The 11066-nt window shown below is 33.7% G+C and overlaps 3 protein-coding genes across 3 annotated transcripts; 1 reads left to right on the forward strand and 2 right to left on the reverse strand.

Moving 5' to 3' along the window:
* Positions 1 to 175: 175 nt before the first annotated feature.
* LOC103316102 (ARMADILLO BTB ARABIDOPSIS PROTEIN 1) lies at positions 176 to 3189 on the reverse strand. Its single transcript, XM_031931142.1, has 2 exons — positions 2991 to 3189; positions 176 to 2690 (listed from the first exon to the last, which is right to left on the reverse strand). The coding sequence occupies exon 2, from the start codon at positions 2670 to 2672 to the stop codon at positions 2223 to 2225; it is 450 nt and encodes a 149-aa protein (XP_031787002.1). The 5' UTR covers positions 2673 to 2690; positions 2991 to 3189; the 3' UTR covers positions 176 to 2222.
* A 62-nt stretch (positions 3190 to 3251) lies between these two features.
* Positions 3252 to 7211, reverse strand: LOC100119076 (thiamine transporter 2-like). Its single transcript, XM_001602870.6, has 6 exons — positions 6010 to 7211; positions 5289 to 5673; positions 4807 to 5223; positions 4546 to 4738; positions 4331 to 4472; positions 3252 to 4247 (listed from the first exon to the last, which is right to left on the reverse strand). Exons 1-6 carry the CDS (start codon positions 6130 to 6132, stop codon positions 4083 to 4085), a joined length of 1425 nt encoding a protein of 474 aa, XP_001602920.1. The 5' UTR covers positions 6133 to 7211; the 3' UTR covers positions 3252 to 4082.
* A 278-nt stretch (positions 7212 to 7489) lies between these two features.
* On the forward strand, positions 7490 to 11066 carry Gnf1 (germ line transcription factor 1). The gene has a single exon (NM_001141956.1). The coding sequence runs from the start codon at positions 7764 to 7766 to the stop codon at positions 11064 to 11066; it is 3303 nt and encodes a 1100-aa protein (NP_001135428.1). The 5' UTR covers positions 7490 to 7763.

The following is an 11066-nucleotide window of genomic DNA, read 5'->3' on the forward strand; positions in this document are numbered from 1 at the left end:
TCAAGGTGGATGTGGAACGATGTTTGAAGAAAACGAAATGATAGTATAGGGTCTCTGGCAATAGCTTATATAGAGCATAAAAACTATTGCGGCGAATACAGAGAAAGTTTAAATGAAATTTTAGATAGTATTATAGAAAAATTCCAAATTAAATTATAAGTAAATGCAAGATGAGTTTGGTTTAACTGCATCATTATTGTGCATCATTCTATATATTTAGCTTTGTTTTTCGGTAAAGTTCCAGAATGCGTATATAATACGATATGCTTCTCATCTTACAACTTTTATCGTACACGATTTCAAGTAATGAGCAAATACATGTCTAAAGCATTTGTGTACTATATGTTTGCTTCTGTGACGTGTTTTAATAATCTCTTACACAATGGGTGTGATGCTTTTAATGACTAAGGCACATGATTGTGGTTTTAAATCACATTTAATCGCCTTCTAACCAGTTTTAGTCTAATCTAAAATTAAATAATAAAGGTCACTGCGAATATTGTGTTTCATCAATGTAACATGGAGTTGTACACTAATTCATCTAACGAAAATTTTAACAGAACAGTCATGCGGTATAAATAATATAAGCTATAGAGTTAATATTTTTACTCTTTTGCAAAACTTTCAAATATTCTTACATTTGCTAAAAAATACTAAAAGTCACAATTTCATTTCCTGATATATTATTAGAAAACAAAAGAATTTCAACAACAGCTTTGTAACTATGCGTCAAGCCTCTTAAAAAATATTTCACTTTAAATCACCACATGTTTATTTAACCTTAGTCACCAATCTCAAGTACATCAGTATATTTTTCCAAACGAAAAAAAATCTGCAACATTATAGTTTTAGCTTAAGAAATATTCCTTGTAGATTTTTTTACGTATCGAAACAAATAACTATTCTCATTCAAAATACATGACTAATTTGAGAAGCTAGAGAAATGAAAATTCTCGTACAAACCAAAATATTATAAAAAGCTAGATAATCCTAGGCCATAATTACAGACTCTTTGGCTGCATTATCCACATTCAATGACCTTCCACTTCCTTTCCGGAAACAAACTATTTTTAAAATGGTTTTTCCAAACGATTGCATAAAAGAGTCGCTTCGGCAGTGTAATGCGTGTGATCACGAGCGTCACTCTTTACATCAAGATTCAATAAATTCAAAATCAATTAACCACATAACTGTAAACGCAGTAAACATCGTATATTACATACATATTTCGTAATACAGTAGATTCTCGTAAAGATACTCGAGTACAATAAAAATATTGTACAGCCAATTCGAACACCAAAAATAATCGCAGCATCGAACAATGATGAAAAACAACATCAAAGAGTTTTCCCGATCCATTAGCAAACAATGCGCGAAGATGAATTAGAAGCAGGAAAACCCAACTCCAAACAAGACTCGCTTCGCTAATAGTACAAGCCTCGCATCTGGAATTCCCCAGATAGCTCCTATTAATTCAGGTACGAACACAAGCATACGTACGACATGGGTCATGTTTATGGCCTTCGCAAAGATTGTCTGTACTTTTTTGTGTAGCAGTTATGGAAGTTTGAGTTATCATCTCGGAGATTTAGATCTTCAAAGTCTATGATACAATACGCAGATAATTAGATACAGGCACAGAAGCAGACTCGCTTATTCATAGAGTTTATAAATAGAGACGGAGATACGAATTGGACGCCTTTGTAAAGTTTTGATAAAGGACAGGAGACAATACACAAGTAAAACGCGTCGAACTATCTTTAGATGGTTATCGATTCTATAATCCAATTTATATGCGGAAAAGAAGTTTAAATATAATTTTAATTTAGATATAATTATTACGAACGATTTTTACAGAACAAATTAAAAAAAAATCAACCAGAAAAAATTGATCCATAAGATACAGCAGCTACTATTGTCTCCCTGGAATTTTTTTTGTAATTTATCTACTGCAATCCTGTTTATAAAAATGTAACTTGATAAAAATTGTAACTTATCCCGCGATACAACCGACTGATCACTTACATCTTAAAACCACTTGTCATTGCAAACCAGCACAATATAAAAATAAAACACGCAAAAAATTCAAACTTTCCAATGGCTCGCCAAATCGCAATACAGCTACTCAAGTAAATAAGGATTCGAGATCTTCAGATTCTTGAAACTAGGCATATTCACAAGAGAAGCAATATTGTTCCTTATGAAATTCTTGGCGCAGTTCTTTAATCCTGAATCTGATAAAGATCCGCAAGTGTGAATGACTCCACCGCGTTGTCCACATTGATACCCTCCTTCATTGGTTGGACATACATATCCATTAGACCGTCTAACATGTACTTGCGGGCGACGGCCATAAGCGGTGTCCTTATCTCTTTGAGATTCTCCACTTTACCAGAATAGATGTACCTCAGAGTCTCGGCCAAAACAGTTCCATCAGCGTCCTCTATTCGGACGATTCTGTCTCGCTTTTCGCGCAGGTCAAGCCTGAGTATTATTGCTTTGAAAACCACACTTCCGGCTGCTAGTATTGCCGGGTGGATTCGAAATTCACGGTCGTCGTTGGATATGAGAGTCGCGTCGCAGAATTCGTCTGTGCCCAGGAGATTGGCGAAGTCTTCCGACGCGAATTTTTTGGAGTCGGTTGAGGCTGGTTCCGAGGCTGCTGCACCCATGTTTTCAGTTGTTCTATGCTGAAAATTGTAAAATAAAATGAAAAAGACTTAATTTTTTTTAGATGAATTTCAACGGTAAGATACGCGTGATTCAAAGTCCTGGTATTTTCGTGGAAGGTATTAAGTACGCGTTTGCATTCCATCCCCGTGATACTTTTAAATTACATCGAAAGCAGAAACCGTAAGCGAGTGATATGATCGTAAACTATAAGAAATCGAGTGGAACATTTTGAGATTCGATTTCCGCTTCAATTTTATAGATAAAAATCGTACTTTCAATAATTTGGTTATGTTACAGTATACGAATCGTCCACTTACTCGAATCTACGAACTACTTATTTAAACTTGAAGAAATTTTTTTAATTAGGCAATGAAAATATGGCTGTAAATATTATTTCTTTGGTGTCTCAATCAAGAGCATATTATACGATAATTTTATCTCTGAACAACTGAGCTGTGTATTGTGTATATGAACACAGAATACGTAATACACAAGATAACTTATACTTCTGAATACAAGAATAATAATAATAATGTCTTTCGCATACCGACAAGTTAAATGATTGGCGGATTCAAAACTTCGATATTTTAACATTTTATTTTTCAAACAGTTTTTATACATCCCATAAAATAGTTTATCACAATATAACCATGTATAATATATACGCCTTTTTTAAATTATAGTTGTTTTGTGGCCTTTTTGTTCTAAACATGTATATCACATCTATAAAACAAGTAACAAATATACAATCTTTTTCTCTACTATAACTAATATAATTCTAATATCAGGAACAGTCAATTCGTCTATCACGTAATATTTCAACCTTTAACGTTTAAAACAGTTCACAAAAGTAATGTACGAATAAAGATGACTTTTACGGATCTTATAAATTTCGATCAAGTTTAGAATTATAAAATTCAAATTGAATATTAACTAGCTAAAATATGGCACTTAATAATTATAAACTCTAAAGGCCATTATATTATTGTTACATGGAAAACATCTTTGTACCTTTTATTTAAATTTGACAATTCTAAACTTGAGTTTTCAACAACAATCCTGAAAATCCCTGAATTATTATTTATGGAAGTATGATTTATTTATAAATTGTGCAACAATTTATAGACACTCATACATATAAACCGGCAACTAACGACCTCAAAAATAAAAATCGTAAAGTATAAAAAAATATAAAATCTGATGATTTTTTTTATTTTTGTGGTCGCTGTAAAAAAAACTATAAAAAAATCAAAATATTCTGTTCGAACGTTAGCAGGTCGAGACAAACATATAATGTTCTCCTAACATTCACGTTACATTATTAGCACAATACAACAACGCATATATTCCTCTACGACATCCAACGATGCTAGCGCTTTGCTGCGTTTCCTTTGAGACAATGTAGTGCTTCAGTCAGAGTCATTGACTTTATCTTGAGACTCAGAATTGGAATCACCATTTTTCAACCATATTTTCAATGGTTTTCCATTCTTACAGTAGTAGATGAGTGTAAAAGCATTCATTATCATAAAAACAATGCCCAGCACTATAAAATACCCACCATAAACCAGGTACTGAAATATAAAAAACAAAATTCACTTATTACTTACGAAATCTTATAAAATTGAAAACGATATATTTATGTTGAATATTTTACCTGATTTCTTATATCTAAATTAAGTGTATTTTTGTCTATAACAATGAATGTCAGTAAAGACTGTAACAACAATGCTAAAAATGTGTTTACTCCAAATATGAGGCCATAACTGTCTTCTGATAAATGTTTAGCAACTTCAAAACTGTCAAAATTAAAATGTAATTAAAAAGTTTTTTAATTTAAAAATTTAGTAGTTAAATAATATTAATGCATACCTAGCTATTGTGATGATTGAATGGTAAATGACTCCAAAGGCCATATAGGCAACATACAAAACCCATATGTTATAACTGATGTATGATAAAAGTAATAAAAAACCTTCAAAAATTGAAAATATGGACAATATGGCTTCGCCAACTAACGGCCAATTAAAATGCAAATTGCCAACAAAAAATACAACTATGGCACCTAGAAAAATAATTTTTGTTAAAAAGGTCGAATGCTAAGTATTTTAAATTTTAATATTCAACACTTACTTATTATTGTATATGCAGCTTCAACAGCACCGTTATAAATTGTATAACTATATTCATCACTTCCATCTTTTCTTCCAGATTTTGAGGCATCTTCCCACAACAATTGTATGTAACTTATAACTTGCAAATAACCACAAGTCGCAAATGCCCACCAAAGAGACCATTTAACAACATGTTTGTTGGTGTATGCTTTTTTAAAATCTTCCCAAAGAAGATAGTACGCATGTCTCACTTTGACAAAAAAACCAATTGTTCCTGCATTGGATAGTTTGCGCGATGAGGTAGATAATGTATTATTGCTTCCTTGACTTTCTAGTGAAGTGGAGATATCAGTAGTGATAGGTTCCAATCGATTAAAGTATATTGACTGTTTGACTGGTGGCAAAAAACATGCCCAAATAGCAGCTATTCCAAGTGCTACAATAACAAATATTTCATTAAAGACAAACATTTCAAATCGCAGTTGCAAAAAATAGTCTTACATGCAATTGTTAAGTAATTCAACTGCTCGTAGTCCAGAACATTAAAAGATGTTGTAAGTTGGGCTACTAAGCCGGCGCTGAATCGACCGAGAAGAAATGCCCCCCTAGTGTGACTTGTTACCTTTTGATAATGCTGCTTATCAACTTTGGCATAGATATAGGTGTAATATGCCACTTCAGTGGATAGCAGCAGCCCATAAAGAAATTCAACAATTTGCATGTGAGCGATCGTTGTTCCGAACCTTATTGTTAAAAATGTGGCTGCTCCTGATAGGCCACATAGTATTATGGCAGGTTTATAACGAATAAAATCTGTTACCAAAAATACTATTATCAATGCTGAAAAATAGGAATATGTACCAACAGGATAAATTTCTTGGTTTACCTGAAACAAAATTAAGTTTATATTATCATCAATGGTGAAATATTTTAATAGATGTATAAAATTTATTCCTAAGTCAAAGTAAAGATCTTTGAGATCAGTTAAAGAAGGTCATCAATGATAAAACCTATTTCAAGCACACAATTTAAATTTAACATAGCTTAAAAATTTACCAGGACTAAGATACACGTGCAGATAAGGTAAATCATTAAAATTTTAAATGAAATGAAAAGTTCACAAACTATTTTTTGTTTTTATCAATATAACAATCACACTTTTCATACAATATTTAATATTTTTATAAATAATAATAAAAACTAAGTATAATAATGCCCTTACTTCAGCTTCTGTGAAATTTTTCCATGGTCCTCTCAAATAGTTTGTAACAAATGGCTCATTAGGTCTGAATTCCTTCAAAAACCCAAAAATGCAAAGGATCAGTGAAATAGTTGACCATTTCATAATTGCTCTCCTTTGGTAACGACTGTCTGCTGTCAACTATGTCTTGATAACAGTCGAAGCAAATGATGATGGAGACCTTTTATACTGAGAACAATAATCACTTCGAGCACCATTTACGTAATTGATTTACAAAATCACCTGTGTGAGCATTTTATCAAGGTATTAAAACGACTGCCTGCCAGGATTTCATGGAAAAGAAGACGTCGTTCTAAACCCAATCTCAGCTGCAGAAGCGACGATCAGGAAATTTAGCAATCGCGATATAATCAATAACTTCCAATCTTCTATCGATTCATTCATGAACGATAAAACGGCCAAATTAATCGTGGATTCATCATCAGAAGTATAAGTAGTTCAGGCACGTTGAGAAGCACTGACAAGACTGATTTCAACAAACGACGTCTCGTGTTGCATCTTCACATACTGATGCAGTCATAGCAATCCTCGTGTTTTTCGATCTCGTCGGTGTATATGCCGCGCGTCGATTGAAGGATTCTTAGTAAGAATTTCTTACGCAATGGATGGCACATGCGCAATTTTGCGTATTATATATTGAGGACAAGCGCACGGGGTTAACTCACTTTTTTCTGCAGATGATCTTCAACTTTTATAAGCTATAATAATGTTATATCTTACCTCTCCGTTAATAAATTGTGGTAATAAATTCGGTTTATCTTTGCGAAACCAACGATTGGTATTTACTTAGTTTGATTAAATATTGTCTTCGTATAGATGAGCATTACTCTTATTTTTATATTTCCATTATTATTTTATTTTTATGTTATAAATGTCAAGGGGTATATCGCTTTGTTTATCATAACCTTCTGATCTTGATGGACCGTTCCATTTTGAGATCAAATTAAATAGGTATACCTAACCTACTTTATTCACATGTATATATGGGTATATACGTAATTTATGGCAACAGTAGTTCATTTTTAATTTACCGAAGCGATTGGCGATAATAATAATTGTAACGAATTTATTAGTATATAAAATCACAAGTGATATCAATAAATTAATTTTTTTATTTATTGATAAACAAAATATCGTTTCTACGCATCCCGCTACAAAAATAAAGTTTATGCAAGTGTCTAAATTCCAATAATTAATTTCTTATATTTTACCTCAATATTAAAGAATTCAAATTTTTATCTTATTTCTGCCATATCTTCAATACTTGGCGCATGCGCATATCAATTCGTTGTATTTTGCACGTGATGTTCTCATTTCTCTAGAATATCTATAGGTACACAATCATTGGATAATACTGTTCTTCGACAACCAATACGATCAACGAATTTTGGCACACATTTCTCCCGCGCTTTGGAATTTGGAGCGCATAGGCAATCGTCATAATAGAGGCATGGGACTATAGAGGTGACCTTACATACGCAACTATAACAAAAGAAATTCAGAGATATTGTTTACGCTAAGGAAAAATGTGAATTACGCTTCGAAAAATTTAATCTGCCGTTTTCAACATGAGACGAGCGTCAGAACTTGTTTAAACAAAAGTAAGAGCCTGTGTGTTCAGCGCAAGAACCATCAGGTCTTAACCTCTGCCGCTTGGAATAGACGCTCTCGTATACACAAGTTATTTTTTTTTAGTTTTAAAAAATAATCGCAAAATGTCAAAAGATATAAGATCCTTTTTCATTACTTCCAAGGGGAGCTCGCAAACGAAGAGTGTCAAAGAAGATAAGTCGCGAAAGAAGCATGTCATATCTTCCGACGAAGACGAGGAAAAAAATTCTAGTCCATCAAAAAGTAGAAAAACGAAAACTGCAGGTAATAAAAATGCGGATGTCAATGGTAAAAAAGGGCATTCAAAAAAGCGTACTATTGTATCTTCCGATGAGGAAGACAATGTTGACTCCCATGTTAAAACCAAGAAAGCAAAAGTTTTGAATGGTAGTAAAATTGAAACCGTTGAGAAGAAATTAGAAGTTGTTGAAGATGTAGGATCGATGTTTAGTAAAAAGCCCGCAAAAAGGATAAATGCTCCTAAAATTACTAAAAAGAATAATGTCGAAAAACCAGTGAAATCCGATAATAAGGTAATATCAAGTTTTATTGAGGATGATGATTTTGATGCAACTTTAAATCAGCTGGATACGTCTCATATTGAGGATGAATATTTGGCAACTGTTACCACTGAAACATCATCTCCATTTTTTAAGAACAAAAAGGAGAACGATACTGAGTTAAGGAATTCAAAGAAAGAAGAAAAGAATGATTGTAAGGCTGAAGGAAGTGTCAAAGAAGAGAAAAGCAAAGATAAGGATGCATCTAATAAGAACAAACATAGTACAGATAGAAAGACTTCTCCAGGAGACAAAAATAAAACTAAAGAAAAGAATAATTCTGAGACCAAGCATAACAAAGAAAAGTCAAGCAACAGCGATTCTGAGACCAAACATAAGAATGATAAAGATAAATCAAGTAAGAGTGATTCTGAAAACAAGCATAAAAATGAAAAAGATAAATCTGAAGAAGTTAATTACAATGATATTATTGAAGAAAAAATAGAGAAAAAGAAACAGCATGTCATGCTGTACCAGAATTATCTCAATCGAGGTGGAGCCAGAAATCCAGGTTCAAAGGAAATCCCAGAAGGAGCTGAACAATGCCTAGCCAATTTAAGCTTTTTGATAACAGGTGTTCTGGATTCATTGGAACGTGGTGAAGCTGAAGAACTCATAACAAAATATGGTGGAAGGATGCTTCATTCTGTGTCTAAGAAACTTAATTACATTATCATTGGAGAAGAAGCAGGCCCTTCAAAATTAGCCAAAGCAGAGAGCTTAAATATTAAAAAAATAAGTGAAGATGGCCTGCTAGAGCTGATTCGTACTAGACCAGCAGGAGCAAGTGCAAGCAAGAAACCAGTAAATGATGCTGATGGATCTCACAAACGCAAAAGGGATGACTCATCAAATCGTGAGGCCAATGAAAACTCTGACAAAGCTAAAAAGAATAAACATGAATCCCCACCAAAAGATAATCACCGGAATCCAGAAGAGGCAAATAAAAACAAGGATCATCCCTCACCTAAAGAAGAACACAAGAGTCTTGAAAAAACAGAGAAGAAGAAAGATTCGTCATCACCAAAGAAAGACCGTAATAGTCCTGAAAAAAGTATTGAGAAAAATTTACCACCTAAAGTTGAAAAAGTTGAATCTAAAAGTGACATTCCACAGGCAAAAAATTCTAAGTCTGATTTAAAGAAGATAGATATTACTGGAGATGCTTTGGTAGAAAAGTACAGGCCTAAAGAATTGAAACAGATCATTGGCCAAACTGGAGACAAAAGTAATGCAAAAAAGTTACACTTTTGGCTTACCAATTGGCACAAAAATCATGGCAAAGATGCCAAAGGTGCCAAACCCAAATTTTCTTACAAAGATGACACAGGTACTATTTACAAGGCAGCCCTTCTGTCCGGACCACCTGGTATTGGCAAAACAACAACAGCCTACGTTGTCTGTGCTCAGTTGGGATATGAAGTTCTGGAATTCAATGCATCTGATACAAGAAGTAAAAAGCTTTTACAAGAAGAAATTGCAGGTATTTTATCAAACAAGACGGTGAAGTCATTTTTAACAAATGGACAAGAGAAGAAGAAAAATCCACCAAAGCATGTATTACTTATGGATGAAGTTGATGGAATGGCAGGAAATGAAGATCGTGGAGGGATGCAAGAACTGATTGCTTTTATTAAATCTACAGAAGTTCCTATAATTTGTATTTGTAATGATCGAATGAGCCAAAAAATTAAAACTTTGGCAAACTACACATTTGATTTAAGGTTCCAAAAACCAAGGTTAGAACAGATAAGAGCAGCAATGATGAGTATGTGTTACAAAGAAGGCATAACAGTCACTGCACCAGAATTAACAGCGATAATTCAATCTACAAATCAAGACATTAGACAAGTGATAAATCATGTAGCTATGCTATCAGCAAAGTCCCAAACTGAAAAAGAAAGCCATGAAAAAACCAAGTACAAAAATTTGAAACTCGGTCCTTGGGATGTAGTTCGTAAAGTATTCAGCGCTGATGAACACAAAAATATGAGCATACATGATAAAAGTGATTTGTTCTTCCACGATTACAACATAGCAGGTCTTTTTGTTGAAGAAAATTATCTCAGTGTTACGCCATCAGGCCCAAGAAATGAATTGTTTGATAAATTGGCTAAATGCAGTGACAGCTTGGCTATTGGCGATACAATCGAAAATGCTATTCGAGGAAAACAAGCTTGGGGACTTCTCCCTGTTCAAGCATGTTTCTCATCTGTCATACCAGGATCAGTAATGTCAGGTTTCATAAACTCACAAATAAACTTTCCCAGCTGGCTTGGAAGAAATTCAAAGAGGAGCAAATGTGACAGGCTTCTGCAGGACATTACTGTTCATGCTCGTATAACAACAGGGGCAAGTAAAGAAGCAATAAACCTTGATTATCTGAAAATGTTGGTTGATTCTATTGTCAGGCCTCTAGCTGTTGAAGGAACAGAAGGTGTTGAAAAAGCTGTTGAAATTATGAATAAATACCATTTATCAAGAGAAGATTTGGATTCCCTGATAGAACTTACGAAGTGGCCACACACAAGAGACCCAATGCAGTCGGTTGATAGTAAAACAAAGGCTGCTTTTACAAAAGCATACAACAAGAGTGCTTCATTCCATAGTGCAACGACGATGAAAAAGAAATCTTCTCAGGCTGCAGAGGATGACGAATTTATGGGAAGTGACGAAGAACCACCATCAGATGCCGATGCAGACAATGATAAAATTGAAAATGATAAGCTTATCAAGGCTAAAACATCGAAAGCAAAAACCTCCAAACCTGCACCATCAGATAGTAAAGGCAAAGGCAAGGCTAAAGGAGCTGCTAAAAGTAGTTCCACTCGTGGTAAAAAGAAATGA

Source organism: Nasonia vitripennis, chromosome 5, assembly GCF_009193385.2.
Source record: "Nasonia vitripennis strain AsymCx chromosome 5, Nvit_psr_1.1, whole genome shotgun sequence".
Classification (NCBI taxonomy): domain Eukaryota; kingdom Metazoa; phylum Arthropoda; class Insecta; order Hymenoptera; family Pteromalidae; genus Nasonia; species Nasonia vitripennis.

Bases quoted from the DNA above. Each gene is read 5' to 3' on its own strand.
- LOC103316102 (XM_031931142.1), bottom strand. From the start codon at position 2,672: ATGGGTGCAGCAGCCTCGGAACCAGCCTCAACCGACTCCAAAAAATTC.
- LOC100119076 (XM_001602870.6), bottom strand. From the start codon at position 6,132: ATGAAATGGTCAACTATTTCACTGATCCTTTGCATTTTTGGGTTTTTG. The intron at 5,224-5,288 runs GTAAGACTATTT...TTGTTATTGTAG, and splicing joins GAATTACTTAACAATTGCAT to CACTTGGAATAGCTGCTATT. The intron at 4,473-4,545 runs GTATGCATTAAT...TAATTTTGACAG, and splicing joins TCAATCATCACAATAGCTAG to TTTTGAAGTTGCTAAACATT.
- Gnf1 (NM_001141956.1), top strand. From the start codon at position 7,764: ATGTCAAAAGATATAAGATCCTTTTTCATTACTTCCAAGGGGAGCTCG.